This window comes from Erythrolamprus reginae, chromosome Z (assembly GCF_031021105.1).
Source record: "Erythrolamprus reginae isolate rEryReg1 chromosome Z, rEryReg1.hap1, whole genome shotgun sequence".
Taxonomy (NCBI): Eukaryota; Metazoa; Chordata; class Lepidosauria; order Squamata; family Dipsadidae; genus Erythrolamprus; species Erythrolamprus reginae.
In genome coordinates this window covers 31625966-31653493 of record NC_091963.1, presented here as the reverse complement: position 1 = coordinate 31653493, position 27528 = coordinate 31625966, and the positions used below count along the sequence as shown (strand labels likewise).

The window sequence follows — 27528 nt, the reverse complement described above, 5'->3', positions numbered from 1 at the left end:
TATCGCGAAAGGGCTATTTCGCGAGTTTTCAACCCGGAAGTAAACTCCACCATCTGCGCATGCGTGCCCTTCCACGCATGCGTAGATGGTGGAGTTTCCCCGCCGGGCAGAGGCTTCCCTGGGTCTTCCCCCTTCCCCCAGAGGCTTCCCTGGGACACCCCAGCTCCGCTCCCCAGCTGGGAAGCGGCCCCAGCAACAGCGTGGGCGGGCGGGCGGTGCCCGCGGGCTTGGGGACATCCCAGCTCCGCTCCCCAGCTGGGAAGCGGATCTAGGGAGTCCCCACCGCGCGCGCGTTGCTGGGGAAAGCGCGCGCGCTTGGGGACATCCCAGCTTCGCTCCCCAGCTGGGAAGCGGATCTAGGGAGTCCCCACCGCGCGCGCGTTGCTGGGGAAAGCGCGCGCGCTTGGGGACATCCCAGCTTCGCTCCCCAGCTGGGAAGCGGATCTAGGGAGTCCCCACCGCGCGCGCGTTGCTGGGGAAAGCGCGCGCGCTTGGGGCCATCCCAGCTTCGCTCCCCAGCTGGGAAGCGGATCTAGGGAGTCCCCACCGCGCGCGCGTTGCTGGGGAAAGCGCGCGCGCTTGGGGACATCCCAGCTTCGCTCCCCAGCTGGGAAGCGGATCTAGGGAGTCCCCACCGCGCGCGCGTTGCTGGGGAAAGCGCGCGCGCTTGGGGACATCCCAGCTTCGCTCCCCAGCTGGGAAGCGGATCTAGGGAGTCCCCACCGCGCGCGCGTTGCTGGGGAAAGCGCGCGCGCTTGGGGACATCCCAGCTTCGCTCCCCAGCTGGGAAGCGGATCTAGGGAGTCCCCACCGCGCGCGCGTTGCTGGGGAAAGCGCGCGCGCTTGGGGACATCCCAGCTTCGCTCCCCAGCTGGGAAGCGGATCTAGGGAGTCCCCACCGCGCGCGCGTTGCTGGGGAAAGCGCGCGCGCTTGGGGACATCCCAGCTTCGCTCCCCAGCTGGGAAGCGGATCTAGGGAGTCCCCACCGCGCGCGCGTTGCTGGGGAAAGCGCGCGCGCTTGGGGACATCCCAGCTTCGCTCCCCAGCTGGGAAGCGGATCTAGGGAGTCCCCACCGCGCGCGCACCCCAGGCGCGAGCAACGGGGTGGGCGGGCGAAGGGCGGGCGGCAGTGGAAGCAAAAACACCATCTGCGCACGCGCAGATGGTGTTTTTACTTCCGCACCGCTACTTCGCTAAAAATCAATCATCGCGTGGGGTCCTGGAACGGAACCCTCGCGATGATCGAGGGTTCACTGTATTTGCAATACACAAAAAAGAAAATAGAAAAACATACATACACATACAACAAAAAATACAATAACCCCCCAGTTTTTACACACTGGTGTATACAATTTCCTGCCATCGTATCATTTCCACCATGTAATTGGAGGCACCTCCCCAGTCCTTTAAACTGGATCCCTCATCATCAGAACCCCACATATGACTATCCCAGGTTTATATATTCAACTCCCAGGATAAGATGAGAGCTTTAACTTTACAAGGTTGGGTGTGTACCTTTTCTTTGCCTGCTTATGATGCTTTAATTTTGCAAACCAAAATAGCCATATTTTACAATTATTATTTCTTCTGTTGATTTCCTCCCAATCTTGGGCCTATTCCAGTCCCACTCTCAAGCGAGAGGCTGCTAATCTTTATAAGTGATAATTTCTTCATTTTGCTCAGTTATCTTGCTTTTAATTGCTCCCAGATGTTCTGGAGCACAATGAAAAAGACCCATCCTAGTTCACCGACTGATTTTTGCTATTTCCAGTAACTATTTGTAGATCTGAAGGTCAGCTGTTCAAATCTCATCACGGGCTCAAGGTTGACTCAGCCTTCCATCCTTCCCAAGTGGGTAAAATGAGGACCCGGATTGTGGGGGCAATAGCCTTGCTCTGTTAAAAAAGTGCTATTGCTAACATGTTGTAAGCCGCCCTAAGTCTAAGGAGAAGGGCGGCATAAAAATCCAACAAACAAACAAACAAATAAACAAACAAACAAACAAACAAATAAATAAATAAACAAACTATTTACATCTATGCATTGCATTGAAAGTTGAATCTCCAAATTGTGTCAATTCATGCTGTTATGATACTGGTGAGATCATCTTGTTTAATATCTGAGCCTCTGATTCTAGACACTTGTGCTGGATCAACCAGAGATATAATTCTGGTCATTATCTCCTTGCTGATTTTCTTTCACAGAAGGGTTTTGTCACTGAATCCAACCTTTGTGGCTAATTATGTTTTGCCAAGTGTTAGGGCAGTGATTAGGTAGCCAGACAACTAATTCTTTTGGATCCAGAGGCAATGAATAAACACTCCAGTAAATAAAGAATTTTAAGCTTTCTTATTATGCTCAAGCTAATAGATTGAAAAGCATAACATAAAAAGTATTCATTCCAAGCAAAATAACACCCAAATCTCTTATAAGCCTCTAGGAACTCCTTAATAGCAATAGCATTCCTAAGTCTTCCCTCTACGCATACATACCAGGGATGGGTTCTACTTATCTACCCCAAAGGTTCGCATCACGATGGAAGTGCACATTTTGCGTGCGAGCCCACTAGTTATGCTCACACATATATGGAGTTTTTCTTATGCAAACTAGCTGGAGCACATGCTCAGTAGTTGCATTCATGCTAGTGATGGGCTGCTGCTTACACAGTCCTGTGCTCTGTCCTGGTAGGAAATTCCGGGATGCGCATGGAGCTGCATATCCCCCGATGATGATGATGATGATTATTATTATTATTATTAATTGGATTTGTATGCCGCCCCTCTCCGCAGACTCAGAGCGGCTAACAACAGCAATAAAACATTATATAATAAAATCCAATACTAAAAACAGTTAAAAACCCATTATATAAAACCAGTCATACATACATACACACCATGCATAAATTGTAAAGGCCTACGGGGAAAGAGTATCTCAGTTCCCCCATGCCTGGCAGCAGAGGTGGGCTTTAAGCAGCTTTCGAAAGGCAAGGAGGGTGGGGGCAATTCTAATCTCTGGGGGGAGTTGGTTCCAGAGGGCCGGGGCCGCCACAGAGAAGGCTCTTCCTCTGGGTCCCGCCAAGCAACATTGTTTGGTTGACGGGACCCGGAGAAGACCCACTCTGTGGGACCTAACTGGTCGCTGGGATTCGTGCAGCAGAAGGCGGTCCCTGAGATAATCTGGTCCGGTGCCATGAAGGGCTTTATATGTCATAATCAACACTTTGAATTGTGACTGGAAACTGATTGGCAACCAATGTAGACTGTGGAGTGTTGGTGTAACATGGGCATATTTGGGAAAGCCCATGATTGCTCTCGCAGCTGCATTCTGCACGATCTGAAGTTTCCGAACACTTTTCAAAGGTAGCCCCATGTAGAGAGTGTTACAGTAGTCGAGCCTCGAGGTGATGAGGGCATGAGTGACTGTGAGCAGTGACTCCCGGACCAAATAGGGTCGCAACTGGTGCACCAGGCGAACCTGGGCAAACGCCCCCCTTGCCACAGCTGAAAGGTGTTTCTCTAATGTGAGCTGTGGATCGAGGAGGACGCCCAAGTTGTGGACCCTCTTTGAGGGGGTCAATGATTCTCCCCCCAGGGTAATGGACGGACAGATGGAATTGTCCTTGGGAGGCAAGACCCACAGCCACTCCGTCTTGTCTGGGTTGAGATTGAGTTTGTTGACACCCATCCAGGCCCCAACAGCCTCCAGGCACCGGCACATCACTTCCACTGCTTCGTTGACTGGACATAGGGTGGAGATGTAAAGCTGGGTATCATCGGCATATTGATGATACCTCACCCCATGTCCTTGGATGATCTCACCCGATGCACGTATGGATGCTCCCCATGCGAGATTTGGCTTCTGCACATGTGCAGCAAGTGAAACCTTGTGTAAGCATGCTCAAGCAATTGAAATATCTGTGACTTTTTCCAAGTTTTTGCTTCTGCGCATGCTCAGAGGCAAAAATATCAGCAAAAATCAATGACATCTTGCTCGCATGTGTGTCCTCACACAAGATTTTGCTTGCTGCACATGTGCAGAAGCCAAATCTTGCTTTGACAGGCACGCACACCCATGGCGGCCTTGGAAGGCACACTGGTAGCGCCGAAGATGAGTAGCCCATCACTGATTCAAGCCCTTCCGCATTGCAGATAAGGACATTAGCATGAAAAACAGCTGCGTAGCTCATAAACTGAGTTTATAAAGGTCCGTATAAACTCAGGAGTGGGAGGGTGGGCCCATTTCAAACCACCCAGAGAACCAGATCTGCATGCAAAGAAGGCAATAAAAAGATGGCGGTACCCATGGACCAAACCGGATCAGTGACATCACCAGTTGTCACTGGTTGCTACCAGTTTAGGCAAACTGGTCCAAACCAGAAGGAACCTACCTCTGATTCATACTCTTTTCAAAAAGTTTGACTAGTTTAATCTAGACAAGATGGGGATTCCTCTGAAAAAGCAATTCAGAGTGAACCTGCAGGAGATCAAGCTGAGTTTGGGATTTGTAGCTTGGCTGCCCTCTTGGATTCAGTCCTGATATCCAGAGCTCATCTTAGTCCTACGTTTAATGAAGAAATTGGTATCAATGTTATATTTTTCAAAACGAACTAAACTTTGGGGCTTGTTCAGACTTGTGAGAAGTTAGTGGCTGACAACACAAAGAAAAATGTTTTATTTTTATCTTTACTTTGATCTTGTGAGACAGTATACATTATTGCTCATTTTAATTTGATCCTTATGCTGTTATTAACTGGATGCCATACTGAGCAATTTAAAAACACTTTTATTTTTAAGGTGATATTGTAAAAGGATCACAATTTTCATTAGTTCTTAAAAACTTGGAGGCAAACATTCAACAGATGTAGGGTCACCAGACATGAATTGACAGAAATATCCTTAAAGATTATGTGAATATTACTTCTCCCAAATACTATGTACTATATTTCTCTGAATGTCCTGTTTTAATGACACTATTGACATAAGGCAATACTTTCGGACCAAATAATAATTTTAACTTTGTTATGGTATGATAGCATTAACATACCTATCTCAGACAGTTACCCTATCCTGCTCCTATAGAAAAAATAATGGAAACCATCTTCTTTTCTCTGATTTTCTAAACCCCTCCCCCTTTTACTTTCTTCTCCAGGTAGATAGATTATGGATTCATAAGTGATTAAGTATCATGAGAAATTCAGCTGGAATTGCACAAAGAGAACTGCAGCTGTCCATTCTCTGCTGTCAAGTATGGGTATCCATGATTTACTCAGAGCTCAGTTTTATTATACAGTGATCCCTCGATCATCGCGAGGGTTCCGTTCCAGGACCCCTCGCGATGATCGATTTGTCGTGAAGTAGCGGTGCGGAAGTAAAAACACCATCTGCGCATGCGCAGATGGTGTTTTTATTTCCACAGCAGCAGCGAGGAGCCGAAGATTGGGTTTCCCCGCCGCCTCGCTGCTGCTGCTTGTCCGCGCGCGTGCCGCCCGCCCCCCGCGCTGTTGCTGGGGCCGCTTCTCAGCTGAGAAGCGGCCCTGGGGTTTCCCCCGCGCGCGCGCGTGCTGCCCGCCCCCCGCGCTGTTGCTGGGGCCGCTTCTCAGCTGAGAAGCGGCCCTGGGGTTTCCCCCGCGCGCGCGCGTGCTGCCCGCCCCCCGCGCTGTTGCTGGGGCCGCTTCTCAGCTGAGAAGCGGCCCTGGGGTTTCCTCCGCGCGCGCGTGCTGCCCACCCCCCGCGCTGTTGCTGGGGCCGCTTCTCAGCTGAGAAGCGGCCCTGGGGTTTCCCCGCGCGTGTGCCGCCCACCCGCCCACGCCGTTGCTCGCGCCTTACCGGGGCAAGAGGGGGAAGACCCAGGGAAGCCTCTGCCCGGCGGGGAAACTCCACCATCTACGCATGCGTGGAAGGGCACGCATGCGCAGATGGTGGAGTTTACTTCCGGGTTGAAAACTCGCGATATAGCGTTTAGCGAACATCGAGATCGCGAAACTCGAGGGATCACTGTATTGGCCTTTGCTTGTTTAATTGCCATTAGAGTGTTGAAGGACACAGATAAATGCACTAATGAATGTTTTTGGCAACTTTAATATATGTGTACTTCAACTCCCAGAGTTCTCTCAGTTGGGGAATTCTGGAACTTGAATTCATATAGCTTAAAAGTTGGCAAGTTTTAAAACACCATGATAGACTATCGGGAAGTTTTTAAAGAACTATCATTAATCAAACTTTGCTTTGCCTAATTATTCCTAAGCAAATAATTCATAGCAGCAATTTTATAACAAACTAAGGAAATTACTCTAAACAATCTATACCATTCTAATTGTAGATACTGCTAACTTCAAGTATGCTGAATGACATGAAATTAAAATAAATAATTTTAAATCAAGAGTAATAAAATTTTCTGAATGAAAATGAATGGCAGAACATTAAAAATTCAGGTAGACTTGTTGACTGGGTCAACAAAATCCATGTGCATGTTCATGCAAATAAGCACTGTGTTTTAATTACTTTTAATTACAAATTAGAACCACACGAGGAGAAAATATTATATATAATAACATTTGCTTGAAACAACAATAAACGTAACAAGCTAATAGAAATTGAAATGCATTATTGAAATGTAATATGGTAACCTCCTTCTGTTCTTTCACCAAATCATACGAATATTTATGAACTGCACAAATCCCTTTTAATTTTTGTGTTAAAATAGGGCCTCTTGTTTCTGGCTTTCTTTCTTTTTGACTGCACAGCATTCAATGTGTGGACTTAATCCCAAAGCACAGCTTTTCTGATGTAAAATCTGGATGCTTGTGTAGATACAACAGCTGTCCCCTCGCTATCTGGCATTTTCTATTACTTTACCATAGAAATGAGTTCTGGCCAGGTTTTGGGTAATATTGGACAAACGTAGTTTGAAGTGTTAAAGGCTTATGCATATGCATTCATTTAACTCTCATAGTATTGGCTTCGGAGCAGGAAAATAAATTCACACTGTGGCCACCCTCCTAGATGATTGTAGCAGTTGAATGTAGGAGGTTCTGCTGCATCTAAAAGCCCAATTAACTGTTGCCTAAGAGCTGTAAATTCAGCAACCCTTTTTTTAAAAAGGAGAAGAACAAAGCTGTGGCTCTTCACCAACAAACAAGGATTGTGGAGGTCTGATTTCTAACATAAAATTGTTTTGCGTTTTGTATTTTAGGTGTCTAAACTTCTTTGAGAAGGGAAAAATTCTGGTAGAGAAACTTCTGGATTCTTGCTTAAGACTGGATACTATAGATTAATATTTGAAATGTTCCCATAGTATTAGTTATGGGCATTTCTAAGAACAATCTGAGCTTAATTATGCTTTTAGTACCATTATAATGGGTCCCTTTCTGCTGTTGACATCTAAACTTTATCTTGGCATTTAAAGAATTGCTTCGCAGATCTATGTGAAATTCTCCAGACTATATATGTCTACTGTCCATGTAAAGAACCATATAATCTACAAAACTGGCTGCAGTCTAATTCCTTTGACTTAACTCTAGGTGTAACAATTGTGGAAATGTTGAAAATATGGAACATTCTCTTATCATTCTTAAAGCGTCTTATTAGTTTCAGCATGCAAGTGCTGATTTGGCACATTACCGTTATTTAACAGAAAATAAAATTCCAAATTGAAAGAGAACATATTAAGTTAATGCTTTCCGTTTATGTTGATATTCATAAATTTCTTTTACTCTTTCAAAAGTTTTCAAGGAAAATTGCAAATTTTATCTATTTCATGGATACTTCTCTCCAAGCTGCCTATTATTCTGACTAAAAATAATAAAATAGTATGCATGGAAAGAAGTAATTGGAAAATAAAGATCTTTTATAAAACCAAATATTAAATAAAAATTTTGCTTTATTGAAAATGCTGCTACTATTTATAATATTATATATATATAACTATATTTATAATATAGTAATTAATAATGATTTCTAAAACATCAGTGTTGATACATAAAATTATTTAAATCTCTCATTCAAAGCTCAATAAACAACTTACATAATGCATCAGACTATTCGATAACAAAGTTTCCGTCTTAGGCTTTATACTTTGTGCCCAATATATGTGTAAGACCCCTAGTGTAGTTAACCATTAAGATAACACTTTTAGACTGAAAAAGAGGCAGATTTTAATAAAAGACAACTATTTGTGATTGATAAACATATGCACTGAGAATTAAAAGTGAGGATTTTAAAATAAATTATAAGCATTTATAAGTAGTATGGATGTATGTGTATACAGTATATGGATATGTTTGTATGGATGTATGCTTGTACAGTATATGTCCTTGATTTTACAAGTTCATTTAGTGACTGTTCAATATTACAGTGGTACTGAAAAAAATGATTTATGACTGTTTTTTCAACAGCATCTTCATGGTCACGTGATCAAAAAAATTTGGATGCTTGGCAACTGGTTATATTTATGATTGTTTCAATGTCCCAGAGTCCTGTGATTGCCTTTTGTGGCCTTCTGACAAAGTTAATGGGGAAGGCAGAGCCACTTACCAATTGTGTTACTAACTTAACAACCATAGACATTCATTTAACAACTATGGCAAGAAAAATAATAAAATGGGACAAATTTACTGAACAAGTGTCTTTCTTGGCAACATTGACTCAATTATAGTAAGTCGAAGACTGCCTATGTGCAAATGTTTATATATTAAAGACTATTATTATTATTATTATTATTATTATTATTATTATTATTATTATTATTATGTCAATATAACACAGCAAACGAGATCACTATGCTGGATTTCGTATTTCATCTCCAGTCGGGCGCTTCCCAAGCACCTAGGAATGCATTATGTAACGGCGAATTATGTTTGCCGATCCAAATAAAGCGGCCTTTTGCAATTGACAGATGGAGATTTTGTCAATTCCGATGGTTTTCAAATGTCAGCTGAGATCCTTTGGCACTGCGCCCAGCGTGCCAAGTACCACTGGGACCACTTTCACTGGCTTATGCCAGAGTCGTTGCAGCTCGATTTTTAGATCTTTGTATTTCACTAATTTCTCTAGCTGCTTCTCCTCAATTCTGCTGTCTCCTGGGATTGTGATGTCAATGATCCATACTTTCTTTTTCTCCACAATCAGGATGTCTGGTGTGTTATGCTTCAGAATTCAGTCAGTCTGAAGTCGGAAGTCCCACAGTAGCTTGCTCATTTTCGACCACTTTTTCGGGCTTATGATCCCACCAGTTCTTTGCCACTGGTAAATGGTAGTTCCGGCACAAGTTCCAGTGGATCATCTGTGCCACAGCATCATGTCTATGCTTGTAGTCAGTCTGTGCTATCTTTTTGCAGCAGCTGAGTATGTGATCGATTGTTTCATCTGTTTCTTTACAGAGTCTGCACTTTGGATCGTCTGTTGATTTTTCAATTCTGGCTTTGACAGCATTTGTTCTAATGGCCTGTTCTTGTGCCACCAGTATTAGTCCTTCTGTCTCCTTTTTGAGTGTTCCACTTGTAAGCCATGACCAGGTCTTTTCTTTATCCACTTTGCCTTCAATCTTCTCCAAGAACTGGCCATGCAATGCTTTGTTTCGCCAACTGTCCATACGACATTGAGTTACAGTTTTTCTGTACTAGTCCTTAGTTTGCTCCACCTTGAGAAGCTTCCTATTATTGACCTCCATCAACGCTGACTCTGTGCTCTCCTTCACATAGTCAGCTAATGCATGCTTCTCTTCTTCCACTGTCTGCTTCACTTGCAAAAATTCTCTGCCGCCTATTTTCCTTGGTAAATACAGCCTGTCAACATCATTGCGGGGGTGTAGTGCATGATGGATCATCATTAATTTTCTGGTTTTCCTGTCCAGGTTGTTCAGCTCTGCTTGAGTCCAGTTCACTATGCCAGCTGTGTATCTAATGACAGGTATGGCGCAAGTATTTATAGCCTTGATAGTGTGGCCACCATTTAGTTTGCTCTTCAAAATTTTTCTGGTCCTCTGGATGTACTCTTTGCTGATCACAGTTTTCACATGGCCATGCTTGATATTATCCAGTTGCAAGATGCCCAAGTATCTGTAGGCTTCTGGCTGGTGGCACTTGATGGTTTGACCATTTGGCATTTCAGTGCCCTCACTTTCAGTGATTTTCCCCTTTTTCAGTGCACATTTATCCAGACCAAACTCCATGCTGATGTCATTGCTGAATATTCGCATAGTGTTGGTTAGTGACTGTATCTCAGTTTCTGATTTTCCATACAACTTCAGGTCATCCATATTCAGCAGGTGTGAAATTTTTGGTGAATTCCTAGCAGTTTGGTAGCCTAGGTTTGTTTTCTGTAGGATGAGTGACAGCAGGATTATAGTGATGATGAATAGCAATGGGGACAAAGAGTCCCCCTGGAAGATGCCCCTTCTGATGTTGATCAGTCCATAGCTTTCATTCCCAACCAAAAAAATATTATTATTATTATTAATAATAATAATAATAATAATAATAATAATAATAAGATTTCTATGCCGCCCCTTTCCGAAGACTCGGGGGAAATAATTCCGCTTTCCTGTTGTGCCACTCTATCTAATTTCAAATGGTTCAAAACTTTTTTGAATTTTCAAAGGAATTGAATATCTGTTGACTATACTATACAATGCCATTGTAGGTGTTGAGAGCAAATCACTTGCTGATATCCCAGAGTGGACATCATCTTCATTTCATACAGAAAAATCTCCCACTTTTCAGCTTCTCTTCTGATAATTTATAACATCCACAATATGTTTTTTAAAAATATATCATTGAATTGATTTGAGGCAACAGGATCTTCAGAATCCCATTCGATGTACAATAGCTAAGGGTTTCCAGTTGTATGCATTTGATACTCTGCTACTTGGATGGTCAATTTTATCTAACATAACTTTTATTTAATTAATTAATTTGTTTTGTCAAGTAAATATTGGTGGTATACTGAAATATAATAATATTTATATACATGATAATAGAAAAAGAGAAGCATTAGGACAGGGGATAGAAGGCGCTCTGATGCATTTATGCACGCCTCTTACTGACTCTTAGGAATCGGAAGAGGTCAACAGTAGATAATCTAAGGGTAAAGTTTTGGGGAATAGGTAATCATACTACAGAGTCTGGTAGTGAGTTCCATGCATCAACTACTCTGTTACTAAAGTTGTATTTCCTGCAGTCGAGCTTAGAGCGGTTTACTTTACGTTTGTATCTATTTGTGCTCGTATGTGTTGTTGTTGAAGTTGAAGTAGTCATTGACAAGAAGGACTTTGTGGCAGATGATTTTATGGGCTATGCTTGGGTCGAGTTTAAGGCAACGTAGTTCTAAGCTTTCTAAAGGTAGGATTTAAGTAATCATCTAAGTATCTAATGCTTTGGGAGAACTGGTTAGTTAGAACTTTCTCATTGAAGGCTATGATTACTGTCTAATCTCCTCTTTTTTATAGGCCAAACCAATGCCATTTTGTGCATGTATGGGCGTTATTCTGCTGAAAACGGAACGTTCTCTGCTAGGTTACGGCAGGGCACGCCCTCTTCTATTTTGTGCTCCTGCGTTCTATTTTGATCACCGATAAGGGTACAATATTCCAGGTAGATTTGATTTTGGCACTGAGTGGACAAAGACACGCATGCACACCAGAGAAGGATGACTGAAAAAAAAAATCCTTCCAATTATTGGCTATTATTTACTGTCTTTTAAGCAGCAGGCTGTATATTTATGCCAATTTCTCTGCTTCAGGGAGCATTCCTGATCGCCCTGAACAAAGTGAATAAGAGTAGTTTGCTTTGCAAATGAATGCAAATGGGAGTGCCTTTGGGGAGCCCCTTTAAACAAGGGGCAAGGCCCTCTGACGATGAGTGAAGCTGCCATTTGGACATGGTGAAAAGAGCACGGCGGAGCCATTGATTGGGGGAGACAGTAAAAAGTCAGGGAGGGCCCCGTCCCTGCTTGCAGTGCAGCAGGCAGACGTTAGCGCAGTTCGAGCACAGTGGGAGAATGACAGGCAGGATTAGTGTCAGGCAGAAGCTTTGCTGTAGCAGTGGAGATGGTCCCAAGGGTCATTCACCTCTGACTGTTGTTTAGCACTGATGGCTCTGTAATGCAAACTGCTTGATGGCTGCCTGTTCATTATCAGAAATAGTGATTAGGGGGAGGTGTATTTGTCATAAAAGGCTCCTTTTAGAAAGGAAAGAGAAGTGGGAAGCTGTTGCTCACCGCCTGTATCGGTGTAGAGGAAGTCTGATCCAGATGGTGTTTTGATATTTTATTATTTATTTATTTAATTTATTTATTTATTTATTTTATTTATTTATTTATTTATTTTTTTTGTCCAATACACAATGAGGGTTTTAGTGGGTATATATCTACACATAGTAAAATACATGATGAAGGTTATAGAGGAGATACTCATAGTAAAATATATCTAAGAAATAATAGAAAAGAAGATATAGTAATAGAACATATCAATGAAAGAATAGAAGAAGAGATATAGGAATAGAAGAAAGGTATAGGAGATATAGGACAGCAATAGGACAGGGGATGGAAGGCACTCTAGTGCACTTGTACTCGCCCCTTACTGACCTCTTAGGAATCTGGATAGGTCAACCGTAGATAATCTAAGGGTAAAGTGTTGGGGGTTTGGGGATGACACTATGGAGTCCAGTAATGAGTTCCACGCTTCGGCAACTCGGTTACTGAAGTCATATTTTTTACAGTCAAGTTTGGAGCGGTTAATATTAAGTTTGAATCTGTTGTGTGCTCTTGTGTTGTTGTGGTTGAAGCTGAAGTAGTCGCCGACAGGCAGGACGTTGCAGCATATGATCTTGTGGGCAATACTTAGATCTTGTATAAGGCGTCTTAGTTCTAAACTTTCTAGGCCCAGGATTGAAAGTCTAGTCTCATAGGGTATTCTATTTCGAGTGGAGGAGTGAAGGGCTCTTCTGGTGAAGTATCTTTGGACATTTTCAAGGGTGTTAATGTCTGAGATGCGATATGGGTTCCAAACAGATGAGCTGTATTCGAGGATGGGTCTGGCAAATGTTTTGTAAGCTCTGGTAAGTAGTGTGGGATTGCCAGAGCAGAAGCTACGTAGGATTAGGTTTACAACTCTTGAAGCCTCCTTGGCTATATTGTTGCAGTGGGCTTTGGCACTTAAATCTTTTGTTATTAGTATACCGGGGTCTTTAACCGAGTGGGGATTATCTGTGATAATTTGATTATTCAGTTCGTATTTGAAGTTCAGATTCTTCTTCCCAATGTGTAGGACAGAGCATTTGCTAGTTGAGATTTGGAGTTGCCATGTGTTAGACTTTTTTCATACAGCTCCTTTTGCTTGGGGAAAGGATTGCAAAAAAGGAAGAAATAGTTCACAATGGGTGTGTCATGCAAAGTGCCTGGAAGTTGATGTCTGGGTTTTCTATCCTCCCTAATGAGTGCACTGTGCTTAAGAGCTATGCAGGCTTGGGTGTTTTTTAATACATTATTCACAATCTCTCAAAATCTTTTTTTTTTAAACCAGAGCAATTTATAACTTAACAAATATATCTATTTTGTTAACTAAGGCCCTGGTTCGTCATTTCTAAATATGCTTCCCCAAGGAATATATTTCCTGTGCTTTTTTTTTTATAGTGCCATGTGTCTATGAAAAATATTTTTAACATGGGCCTTTTTTATTTTATTTTTCTCTCTATGTAAACTTAGATGCATTGACAAGCATAAAAAGATATAATTATTCTATTAAGTAGATAAGCTTGGTCTTCAAGACGGGTGTACAACATCTATTACATAAATCAGGTAAGTTGGATCTTCTACAAGTAGGCGCCATTAAAAAGCTGTTAAAAAAACATTCTTACTGCTTAACAGATTTTATTGGACTGCTTTACTTCAGATTTGTGTTTGGTGTTTTTAATTACTGTAAAAGCCCTTCAAGTTTCTTGGTGTACTAAATGTTTTACAAATATTTTTCAGGCCCCTGAATGGATGGAAGAGGACCTTAGCCAACTGACAAGAAGTATGGTTAAGTTCCCAGGGGGAACGCCTGGTCGATGGGAAAAGATTGCTCACGAATTGGGTCGATCAGTGGCAGATGTGAGTTCACTCAAATTTGCATTGTATGAACAAACCAGCACAAGACAAACAGGATAGAGGGCAGATCTTGGCAGAGTTGGACATTGTCTTTGTAGGGTACTATCTTTTTAAGACCTGGAAATGAACTATTAGGTAACAGGGCAAGAAACAGATGTCAGCTAGTCTTTCCACTCCACAATTAACAGCTGTAACTGATCAGCTATATGGAGATCCTAGTGCTTAGAGACTTAAGCTACTGTAACCTGATAACGCAAAAAACAATGATGGTTTTAGTCTTTATGATAAACTCTCATTGCTGGAAGAGAACATTTGTCGGACTTAAATAAAGATTATATTTCTGCATAGACCTTAAAAGAAATGAAAAAGCAGCAGAGTGGTGGTGGTGGGGGGGGAGAAACCTCATTAGCTAATAGTATTTAGACAGGTGGCAGATATTAATTAGAATTTGAGGTGCTTACCCTGGACTAAGGTCTGTATATATGGTGATGTAAAATTGACTAATTGGTCAGATTATGAAGATAAAAGAGTGCTTATTTTAATATGGACTTGTGTTCCTAAAAAAAGAAATAGGATTCTATTCAGATTTCTGAATCCAAAAGAAGTGTACAGGGGTGCTTATCGGTGGCTATTTGGTACTTGTCAGCATATGGCATCTCTGATTATTAATCAACAATTCAAGTAACGCACCAGGAAAATGCAAGAAAAAAAGTTCTGTTTACTTCAGTACAACTTGGTTCCACCTGAGCTGTTTCTGTTTCTCATTTCCAAGGGCTAGGCAGAACCACAGAAGTCTGACTGTCAAGTATGAGAAATCTGGAAATCCAAATGGATATAAAAATTTATTGCAAGCTTAAACTTGCTACAATAATCTGAACTACTAACAGTCAAAGCAAATTGAAAGTAGATAAGAGGGTGGAATTCAAGGTGGACTGGACCTAGAACTTCGGTGGGTACAAAGGGACTCGATACCGATGATGCGTTTGAACCCATCTCCTGCAGACTGTTCTCCAACAGAGAGACACATCTTTCCTGATAGGTTAATTTCCTATTTTTTAATTTTTATTACTTTTTTTTACCCCATATGGAAATTAGACTGACAGCTGCGAAAATGGGGGGGGGGGAGAGATTTTTGTAGAGGAGAAGCACTGATAACTAAATCAGATCTCTGCTTTGTGTTCCTGGAAGAGTTAGCTAAATGCGACAACCCGTAGCCACGTGGTCTCCTTTCCCCAGCATACACTTACGGTACTTTCCTTAAATCTTACCTGTGCCTTTAGCCCAAACTAATGTGTCCTTGCGGCATTCTGCACAAAGTATCTCTCAGGCATTCTTTTTTCCAATAGTTCTGCAGCTGCTGACCGTGGTTGCTTAGCCAACAATCCTGTAGCCCATTTTCATCAGGAATGAGCCAAGGTGGCGCAGTGGGTAGAGTGCAGTACTGCAGGCCACTGAAGCTGACTGCTAGATCTGCAGGTCAGCGGTTCAAATCTCATCACCGGCTCAAGGTTTTTGTTTTTTTTTTAAATAAATTTTTATTGATTTTGTAAATATGGTTACATAAAACAAACATAAAACAGTGCACAGTGCGTGTGCCAATCACCCGACCGACAATAACCATCACCACCACCACCAATTGTGGGGGGTTCGAATATTTACTAGTTTATATATATATATTTCCTTGGTTCTACTTTGCATTTGTTATTATTGAAAGAGTGATTGGAGTTTATTTTTCACATTTGCGTCACAGATTCTACTCAGCATATAACCTTTCACCTTATTCCATCGTACCATCAGCTTCTCCAGTTTATTTTCATCAAAGTTGTTTAATCTTATTTCCATGATTTCAAAATGTATGTGATCCACCATGTGCCAGTACCAGTTCTGTAGTGTCCATTTTACAAACTCTTTCCAACCCAATACCACTACCGCTTGAGCACTTTCCAGTGCTGCAATTTTTATTTCTCTAAAATCTCTTAATTCTCTTGGTTTAATTAATATCGCTATTTCTTTTGTAATTGTCCAATTAATATTTAACATTTTTTTAATTTCGTTTTGCACTTCCTTCCAAAATTTCTGAATTTCTACACACTCCCAGAACATATGCATGAAAATTCCTTTCTTTTGGCAACCATGCCAACAGTTACCTTTCTCTTTTCCCTGGAAGTGTGCAATCACCGGCTCAAGGTTGAGTCAGCCTTCCATCCTTCCGAGGTGGGTAAAATGAGGACCCGGATTGTGGGGGCAATATGCTGGCTCTGTTAAAAAGTGCTATTGCTAACATGTTGTAAGCTGCCTTGAGTCTAAGGAGAAGAGCGGCATTTAAAAAATTGAATAAATAAAATAAATAAATAAAATAAATTCCAACATCTAGGGTGGACCTTGTTAATCGGGGTGACAACCGAGCTGGTATAGCTTTCTAAAATTTACACTTCACCATATTTTTTATGGGAGAGACAATCTTTATCTAACTCCTCTGATGAGATTTTTCTGGCATTGAATGTCTTTTTGAAGTCAGTCCATGCTACATTCTCATCTTCCTCGGGACACACAAGCCCGACAACCATCTCAAAGTAATGTCTCATTCGGGGATTTTTATTTTTATTTAAGATTTAATCTTCAATTTGATTCACAGTCTGGGCCTGGTAAAAAATCAACACTTTAAGTGCTAACCTAGGATCTTGGAACTGCTAAAGTAATGTCTGAATAGATAGGCAATAACCAGGAAAATGTTGTTGTTGTTGTTGTTATTGTTGTTATTCATTACACAATTAGCAAAATGTTCAAGACTGGGTTTGGAACTTTTGTTTACCTATTGAGTTGTTACCAAGGATCTGGGACAGACAGATCTGGATATTTGATTGTATTATTGTCGCAGGATGGAAGCTATTCTTAGCAAAGCTGCATTTGGCAATTAACTGATGGTGAATTTATCAAGGCCCTTCCAGAGGGTGGGATGAAGTACGTCAGCAGCCAAAGTCCTGGTGCTTCTGGATGTCTGTCGATCACTCAAGTGGTGGATTTCCTCTATTATCACAAAAGGAGCCACGCAGAAACTTCATCGTGATAGATACCAGGCTGTACGGTTGGGAGGCTCATGTCTAGTCAGCCGTCGTCCAGGGTAGATGGCGCCAATGGAATCACGGTTCAGTATCAACAGGGTGCAGCTCCACACTGTCTACCTAGTGCTCAAAACAGTTGAGACATCTGATTGCTGGACATCTTGAACTGGTACTTACCAACAAAAAAGGCTATAACAATCGGCAGGGGCCACCATGTCCAGACATCTCATGTCGGAAGCCAGAACTCTGGGTCCTTGGGCAGAACACAATCTGTTGGCTTTCTCGGCGGACCATATCTCCAATGTCACCACAGACTGGCTTAGCTGCACAACAATAGATCAGGCAGAATGGAGTATCCATCCCTCTATTTTCAGAGCCCTAATGGACAGATTCGGCCTGCCTGTGGTGGATCTCTTTGCCAACTTGGAGAATGCCCAACTGCTCAGACTTTATACCCAATAGTCCCAGGGCGTGGAGGGGACAGACACTTTCCATTGCAATTGTCTACCCGGCCTACTGTATGTACTGTATTCCCCCCTCTGCCTCTCCTCCCCAAGGTAAGATTCTGGGAAGGCAGAAGTGCTGTTCCTGGCTCCTCACTGGCCCAGGCAGCCTTGGATTGTGGACCTAAGATCTCTCTCTGTCAACCAAAGTGGATCCCCGCGATTGAATCTTTGCTAAGCCAGGAGTTGTTGGTATACCTGCACCCCATGTGATACCAACTGACCTCTTGGTGGTTGTCTGGGCTCTTTGAAGAGCCAGGCCATGTCTTACTGCATCATACAAATCCTCCTGGCCTCCAGGAAGCCTTGCTAACCTTGTATTCAATAGGATTTACTTGGCCACCTGGAAAATCTTTTATTCCTGGTGTTCTAGGGAGGGCTGTTTGCCAGTTGAATTGACAATGATGAAATTTCTGAAATCTTGCAGGAGGAGCTCAACAAGGGACTATCGCCCAATACAATCAGGCAGTAGGTGGTAGCCTTGTCCTCAATTGATCAGCGTGCTCCCTAGACTCTTTATCACAATACCCTATGATTCGCAACTTCTTTATGGGAGCTACTAATTTGTGCCTGCTGGTGCTCCACAGGTAAACCAAGGTGCTCATTCCTGAACAGGGGCCCCCTATGAGCTGTTAAGGTCATCGTCCCTTCGTCACCTTTCTTTTAAAGTGCTGTTTCTGATCTCCACCAAGAGGATTTTGGAGCTCACTGCCCTATTGGTCAGACAGGATCTCTGTATTCTCCATGCTGACTGTGTCGTCCTATGTCTGGACCTACATAGAAACATAGAAACATAGAAGTCTGACGGCAGAAAAAGACCCCATGGTCCATCTAGTCTGCCCTTATACTATTTTCTGTATTTTATCTTAGGATGGATATATGTTTATCCCAGGCATGTTTAAATTCAGTTACTGTGGATTTATCTACCACGTCTGCTGGAAGTTTGTTCCAAGGATCTACTACTCTTTCAGTAAAATAATATTTTCTCATGTTGCTTTTGATCTTTCCCCCAACTAACCTCAGATTGTGTCCCCTTGTTCTTGTGTTCACTTTCCTATTAAAAACACTTCCCTCCTGGACCTTATTTAACCCTTTAATATATTTAAATGTTTCGATCATGTCCCCCCTTTTCCTTCTGTCCTCCAGACTATACAGATTGAGTTCATTAAGTCTTTCCTGATACGTTTTATACTTAAGACCTTCCACCATTCTTGTAGCCCGTCTTTGGACCCGTTCAATTTTGTCAATATCTTTTTGTAGGTGAGGTCTCCAGAACTGAACACAGTATTCCAAATGTGGTCTCACCAGCATTCTATATAGCGGGATCATAATCTCCCTCTTCCTGCTTGTTATACCTCTAGCTATGCAGCCAAGCATCCTACTTGCTTTCCCTACTGCCTGACTGCACTGTTCACCCATTTTGAGACTGTCAGAAATCACTACGCCTAAATCCTTTTCTTTTGAAGTATTTGCTAACACAGAACTGCCAATACAATAGTCAGATTGAGGATTCCTTTTCCCCAAGTGCATTATTTTACATTTGGAAACATTAAACTGCAGTTTCCATTGCTTTGACCATTTATCTAGTAAAGCTAAATCATTTACCATATTACAGACGCCTCCAGGAATATCAACCCTATTGCACACTTTAGAGTCATCGGCAAATAGGCAAACCTTCCCTACCAGACCTTCCCCTATGTCACTCACAAACATATTAAAAAGAATAGGACCCAGAACAGACCCTTGTGGCACACCGCTTGTAACCTGACTCTGCTCAGAATACTCGCCATTCACAACAACCCTCTGGTGTCTATGCTTCAGCCAGCTGCAAATCCATTGAACTATCCAGGGATTAAGTCCAATCTTCACTAATTTATCTATCAGCTCTTTATGTGGAACCGTATCAAAGGCTTTGCTGAAGTCCAGGTTGGCAATATCCACGGCACCACCTTCATCCAACACCTTTGTGACATAGTCAAAGAAATCAATGAGATTAGTCTGACATGATTTGCCTTCAGTAAAGCCATGCTGATTTGGGTCCAATAATTTATTGTTTTTTAGGTGCTGATTTATCCTCTTTTTCAGTAGAGTCTCCATCATTTTAACGACAACTGATGTCAAGCTAACTGGCCTGTAGTTACCAGCTTCTTCTCTACTGCCCTTCTTGTGGATAGGCACAACACTTGCCATTCTCCAATCCTCAGGAACATCTCCTGTTAACAAGGATTGGTTAAACAAATCAGTCAGGGGGGTAGCAATGACAGATCTGAGTTCTTTAAGAACTCTGGGGTGGATGCCATCTGGACCCATTGCCTTATTTATCTTTAATCGTTCAAGTTCTTCTAAGACATCGGCTTCTAAGATCACTGGAGCTGAATCCGTACAGTTGGAGGCAATGCTATATCCCTCTATAGTATTATTTTGTAAGGTGTCTTTTGAGAAAACTGAACAGAAGTAGCTATTGAAATGGTCAGCGATCTCCTTATTCCCATTAATGCATGTATTTTTCCCGGTACTAAGCTTCGTGATGCCGCAGTTTTTCTTCTTCTTATCACTAATATATCTGAAGAAGGTTTTATCCCCCTTCTTTAGAGATTTGGCAATTTCTTCCTCTTTTGAGGCTTTAGCAGCATATATTATCTGTTTCGCCTCCTTCTGTCTCATTTTATACACCTCCCTATCAGCTATACTTCCAGACTCTTTATACCTCCTATAGGCAGCCTTTTTTCATTGACTATAGTCCTTACATCATTGCTAAACCATAGCGGTTTCTTCTTCCTTTTACCTTTAGTTATTTGTCTTACATACAGTCCAGTGGCTTTTAAGATGGCCTTTTTAAATACAGTCCACTGGGTGCTCGCTCCTGCCATTTTATCCCTCCCCTTTAATTCATTATCTAAATATTCCCCCATTGCATTAAAATTTGTTTTTCTGAAATCCAATACTTGGTTGCATTATAGGATTGCTCACAATGAGTTTTTACATCAAACCACAAACATAGATGGTCACTGCAACCTAAATTTTCTCCCACCTTGACATCTGAAACCCAATTCCCATTCGTAAAAACTAAATCTAGAATATTCTCCCCTCTAGTTGGTGTCTTAACCAGCTGTGCCAGAGCTGCTCCTGTAAAGGCCTCTACTATATTCTTACTTTTGCATGTAAGGGCACTGGGGATATTCCAGTCAACATCAGGCATGTTGAAATCACCCATAACCACAATATCTCCCTTTACTGCCATTTGGGTAATTTCATCCACCATCTTGTTGTCATATTCCTCAGATTGCCCTGGAGGCCTATAGATCACCCCAATTCTAATGACAGAACCGTCTTTATTTTGCATGCAAATCCAGAGGGTCTCTAGATCTTGACATGTATTTTGAATTAGTGTTGTTTTTAGAGTTTCTTTAACATAAATGGCTACTCCACCTCCCCTTCTCTCTATTCTATCCTTCCTATACAGTGTATATCCTGGTATGGATATTTCCCATTCATTAGAATCCTTAAACCATGTCTCAGTTATGGCAACCAGGTCCAAATTATCTCTAGATATTATGGCCATTAATTCACAGAGCTTGTTGCTCAAGCTTCGAGCATTCGTGCACATTACACAAAGAACATTATTTTCATTATTAGTTTGCCCCTTATCATCAACAACTACATCTATTTTATTTGCAGCTCCCTTTTCATAAGCTTCCAAAAACTGTTTTATCCTCATTGGTCGGGGACAGAAATCACCCACATCAGTTACATCTCTGTCCCCTTTACCTAGTTTAAATGCCTGTCCAAAAAAGTTCTGAATTCCTCACCGAGTACCTGGGTACCTCTGTATGATGGATGCAAACCATCCCTCTTAAACAACTCCCTATTAGACCACCTACTGACATCATGACTTACATAGCCAAAACCTTCAGCTTTACACCACTGCTTTAACCACACATTAAACTCTATGATACACGTTGTTTTATCCTCTTGGCCACAAACCGGTAACACCTCTGAGAAAGTCACTGACAAGTCTACCTTTGAGCCTAAGGTGAATTCCATCTTTTATAGGGGTTCAGGAACTTATGCTCCCAAATTTGTGCCACAACCCTTCCCATACTTGGAAAGACAGTGGCCCATCCTTGATGTATGCAGGGCCCTCAAAGTTTACATCAAACATACATCTTCATTGCACAGGATGGAGCCATGTTTGTCTCTTTCCAACCCAATTCCTTGGGCCAGAAGATTTCCCCTTCTATGATTGGTCATTGGTTGCATAGTACCATAGCTAATGACCTCCAATCTATTCCTTGGCCTAGCCGGGTCATGGCACACTCAACATACAGTGTTGATATGATGGCAGTGTAGCCCACACAAGCGTCCACCAAGGCCACTTTGACTTCTCCCATGGCCTTTATCTGCCACTACAAAATTGACATTTTTGCTTCAGTAGAGGTGGTCTTTTGATGGTAGGTGCTTCACAAGGTGCACTCGCAGGATGTGACCTTTGACCAGACTTAAACCTCCCTGGTGACAAACGGCTTTGGTATGTTCCATACTTGGATGCTGACTCCACCCACTATGGACAAGGGGCGTTGGTCCTTACCTGATATGCCTCTTCTCGTAGGGTGGAGCCAATATCCAATCCCACCCAAAGTCATACATCAAATTGTGATCTTTTATTTTGTGCCGACTGGACCTTGGGAAACACATGCTGAATCTGTCTCTCGGTCTTTGCCAAAGCGGGGGAAATGGAGGCAGAGTCGGAGATCTAATTTGACAGATTCAGTCCTCATTGGCCAAATGGATGGTGTCATCCCATATTTTGATGTTGGCTCCACCCTACAAGAAGAGACATATCAGGTAAGGACCAACACCCTTTTCCTATGACCTCCTCTATTTTATGGTCCCACTACTTCTTGCTTGCAAGCAAATGATATTTCTTGCAGACCTTCCAGTCCACCACTGCTGCTTCTTGTAGTTACTCTGTGCAATTTCTCGGCATACTGTCTTCAGTGCATCATCTTCATTGTCCTTCAAGACTTACCCAGATATTGATTGCTTCCCTTGGTATTTCCTCAATTAAATTTGGACTTTAAGATCTTCTTCACTCTCTTGATGTATTCACCTCTAATCTTTTTCTTGACTTCAGTGTACTTGATGTTGTCAGTCCGCCTTTAATAAATATTTTTTTAAATAAACTTTAATAAGTTTATTTGGTGAGTAATAATCTAAATGGTTGCTAAGGGAATGGGAAACTGCAATTTAGGGGTTTAAAGTGTTAAGGGAAGGCTTGTGATACTGTTCATAGCCAAAAATAGTGTATTTACTTCCGCATCTCTACTTCGCGGAAATTTGACTTTCGCGGGCGGTCTCGGAACGCATTCCCCACGAAAATTGAGGGAACACTGTATATTAGTTCTTTCAGTTTTAACCATTTTTTCTTATTTGGTAATGAGTGTGGCACATTTGTCCAACCCAAACACCATTGCAATATCTTGGCTATATATACAGACAGCATTGAGCGGTAATTCTATTTCAGATGCTGTTTTTCCCTACAGCTTGTAAAGGGGGTGAGATAGTCTGTCAGATGTTTTTGATGTTTGATAGCCTTGGCCGGAGTTATTCAGTATTGTTGATAGAGGAAACAGTGCAATGACAAATAGTAGCGGTGATAGTGCATCTCCTTGAAATATTCCTCTCTTGATATTAACCTTTCACAGTCTCTTACCATTGACCTGCAACTGTGTCTTCCCTTGTGCCATCAATCTTTGCACAACGCTTCTGATGTTTCTACTGACTCTTGTTATTTCTGGACACTTGATTATTCAGTCATGTGGCAGAGAGTTGAATGCCTTTTTGAAGTCAATCCATGCTACATTCACATTAGTCTTCCTCCTCTTGCAGTTTTCCAAAATCATTTTGTCAATTTAGAGTTGATCTTTTGTCCCTCTGCTATTGGGGTAGTTTTGTTTCTGCTCAGATGGAAAAGGGATGGTTTTCAACTGGTTACTGTTGGATTGTGTCAGCTAACACCTCAGTTAACAATTTGAAAGTAGTTCATAAGCAGGTAATTGGGCTGCAGTTGCCTGGTGATTCCCCTATTGCTCGATCTTTCATTATCATGTACCATCTGCCAGATGGTAGCCATTTTTCAATTTCATTTCTTGTAATATGTTGTTAAACTGCTTGGCAACGAATGGTTATAAACTAGTTAGATGTTTCAACCAAAAAAACATGCAGCTCATCTTCAGCTGGTGCTGACCAATTCTTGATCTGTTCGGAAACTTCAGATCGTGCAGAATGCAGCTGCGGGAGCAATCATGGGCTTCCCTAAATATGCCCATGTCACACCAACACTCCGCAGTCTGCATTGGTTGCCGATCAGTTTCCGGTCACAATTCAAAGTGTTGGTTATGACCTATAAAGCCCTTCATGGCACCGGGCCAGTTTATCTCAGGGACTGCCTTCTGCCGCACGAATCCCAGCGACCAGTTAGGTCCCACAGAGTGGGTCTTCTCCGGGTACCGTCAACTAAACAATGTCGGTGGGTGGGGCCCAGGGGAAGAGCCTTCTCTGTGGTGGCCCCGACCCTCTGGAACCAACTCCCCCCAGAGATTAGAATAGCCCCCACCCTCCTTGCCTTTCGTAAGCTCCTCAAAACCCACCTCTGCCGTCAAGCGTGGGGGAAATAAGATAATCTTTCCCCCTAGGCTTCTACAATTTATGCATGGTATGTTTGTATGTATGATTGGTTTTATAACTAGGGTTTTTAACTGTTGTAGTACTGGATTTTTACATTCTGGTTTTTGTCACTGTTGTTAGCCGCCCCGAGTATACGGAGAAGGGTGGCATACAAATCCAATCAATCAATCAATCAATCAATCAATCAATCAATCAATACCTTGCTCTATCATTTCTGCTGTTATTACTAATTCTTTTATTCCAACTTCTTTTTTATTCTTAATCCACCTCTTTTAACCAAGCTGCGTCCTTGTTATATTCCTTTGGACCAGGGGTCCCCAAACTTTTTACACAGGGGGCCAGTCCCTTGGACTGTTGGAGGGCCGGACTATAAAAAAAACCTATGAACAAATCCCTATGCACACTGCACATACCTTATTTTAAAGTAAAAAACAAAATGGGAACGTACTATTTAGAGGGGGGGGGGGGGAGAAGTCTGAAATTCATATATGTTTATGTTTTGTTTTTAATTTTCTTTTGTTAACATCTGATTGGCTATACAAGGTTTTCTTGGCTTATAGAAAAATGTATAAAGAAAGAAGCACTTTGGCATAATGGTTAATAAGTTAGAAATATAATTGGTGTACTTTTTTGAGGAGGGAATTTAATTAAAAGAAAATGAATGTAACTTGATGACAAAATTAGAAAAAAAAACGTTTGCAACTTTTTTGATGATTGATATTAGTTACTAACAAAATACCACATTTTATTCATGGAAAATTAGATGTGCTCCTGTCACTCACCCGCGGGCCAGATAAATGGCCTCAGCGGGCCGCATGTGGCCCACGGGCCATAGTTTGGGGACCGCTGCTTTGGACTATCCCATATTTGTACGCAGAACTGCACTAAATCTTCCTTATCAGGTGCTAATTGATTCATTTCTACCAATCTATCTCCATTGATGGATTGGTAGAAACATTTCTAGTTGAATTGAAATTGGAGATTCTGCCTATAATTTACAATTTGAGGTTTGTATTTGCTTATCTTCTTGGCTACAGCCATTATTTCCTGCTTTATTATTTCCGGGGCTTCCTTGTTTTTAGGTGATATTTCTTGATTAGGTATTCTTTGGTGTTCATTTTCTTCAGCTCGTTTTCTTTTATCTATTCTAGCTTGCTTGCAGCTGATCTCAACTTGCTGATCTTATTTTCCAGTCTAATCTTCCATTTTTGCGGTGCAAGATTTTTTTTTCTTTGTTGACTTTACATCCCAGGTATTCAATTATAAATGCAGCTGTGCTATACATTATTTGGTTTGTTTTTCGAAGTGAATTGGCACTTATACTTGATATTGCAGTATTTGCATCTTTTTTTGTGCTAGATCGGTGATGATGAATCTATGGCAGGGGTCTCCAACCTTGGCAACTTTAAGACTTGTGGACTTCAACTCCAAGAATTCCTCAACCAGCTGGAATTCCTCAGCCAGTTGGCTGAGGAATTCTGGGAGTTGAAGTCCACAAGTCTTAAAGTTGCCAAGGTTGAAGACCCCTGATCTATGGGTGCCACAGGTGGCACGTGGAGCCATATCTGCTGGCACACGAACCGTTGCCCCAGCTCAGCTCCAACGTGGATGTGTGTGCTGGCCAGCTGATTTTTGCCTTGCACAGAGAGTCTGGGAGGGCCTTTTTGGCTTCCTGAGAACCCCGGGAGTGATGGGGAAAGCATTATTATCCTCCATCGGCTCCAGGGAAGCCTTTGGAGCCTAGGGAGGGTGAAACACGAGCCTACTTGGCCTACCAGAAGTTGGGAAACAGTCCGTTTCTGACCTCCAGAAGGCCTCCGGGGGGGGGGGGAAGAAATGTTTTCGCCCTCCCCAGGCATTGAATTATAGGTGTAGGCATTTGCGCATATGCAATGGTGCACGCCCATGCTCTTCCAGATTCGCCATCACTGCGCTAGATGGGTTTTTTGGGACAATCTTTAATACAGGAAACCTTATTCTGATGTTTTTTTCTTTTGTTGCTATTCTAGGTGTTCAGTTATTGTTTTAAGTTCTTTTACTTTTTTAGTTAGAAGGCTTTGTTATATATCTCATGTTGTACATCTCATGTTAGCTTTGTATATTGACTGTGCATAGGGTTCTTTTTCTGGTTAGGAACTTGATGCTCAATTATTTCCTTTCAACATTCTGCTTTCAATCTTGTTGTTTTCAAGAGGTTTCTCTTCTTCACCTGCTTCAGCAAAGGCTCTTCTGCTTTCTTTATGTAAGCCCTGTTTCCACTCTTCCATAATTTGTTTCACCTGTAAGAGTCCTCAGAAACCCTGAGATCTTGGCAAGTATAATCGATCAGAATCATTTTTTTTCGTGCAGCGTTTACTGCATTGTCGCTAGTTTTCTTGTCTTTCGATCCAAATTACCAACTTCTAGCTGAGTCCAATCAATTATCCCAGCTGAGTATTGTATTACAGGCACTGCCCAGATGTTACTTGCTTTTATGATATTTCCTCCGTTCAGCTTTGATCTCAAGATTTTCTGGATTATGTACCTTAGTTTTCGGACTATAAGATGCTGCAGACCATAAGAACATAAGAAGAGCCCTGCCGAACCAGGCCAAAGCCCATCGAGTCCAACATTCTGTGTCACACAGTGGCCCACCAATTGTACATGGGGATCTTGAGCAGAAAGAGAAGGCAAAATCCTCCCTTTCCCTTGACCTCCAACAAATGGTACTCAAGGGAATCCTGCCTGCCTCAACCAACATAGAGGCGACACATGGACATCCGTTTCAATAACCACCTATGATACACATGGCATCCATGAATCTGTCTAACCCTGCCTTGAAGCTATCAAGGCTGACAGCTGTTACGACCTCTTCTGGAAGTGAATTCCATAAACCAACGACCCTCTGGGTGAAGAAATATTTCCCTTTATTTGTCCTCGCTTTCTTACCTATGAGCTTTAGGGAGTGCCCCCTCATCCTAGTATTGTGTGATAGAGAAAATAATTTTTCTATCCACCTTTTCTATCCCATGCATGATTTTATACACTTCGATCAAGTCACCCCTTAAACGCCATCTTTCAAGGCTGAAGAGACCAAGGCGTTGCAACCTGGTTTCATAAGGAAGGTGCTCCATTTCCTTGATCATATTTGTTGTCCTTTTTTGCACCTTTTCCAGTTCCATTTTATCCTTTTTTGAGGTGCGGTGACCAGAACT

General features: G+C 42.1%; 1 protein-coding gene across 1 annotated transcript in view; it reads left to right on the top strand.

Moving 5' to 3' along the window:
* Positions 1 to 27528, top strand: part of DNAJC1 (DnaJ heat shock protein family (Hsp40) member C1) — a 136571-nt gene that overhangs the window by 79087 nt on the left and 29956 nt on the right. Inside the window, exon 9 of the mRNA XM_070727325.1 lies at positions 13966 to 14085. Coding sequence (XP_070583426.1) covers positions 13966 to 14085 — 120 coding nt within the window. The remainder of the gene's footprint in view (positions 1 to 13965; positions 14086 to 27528) is intronic.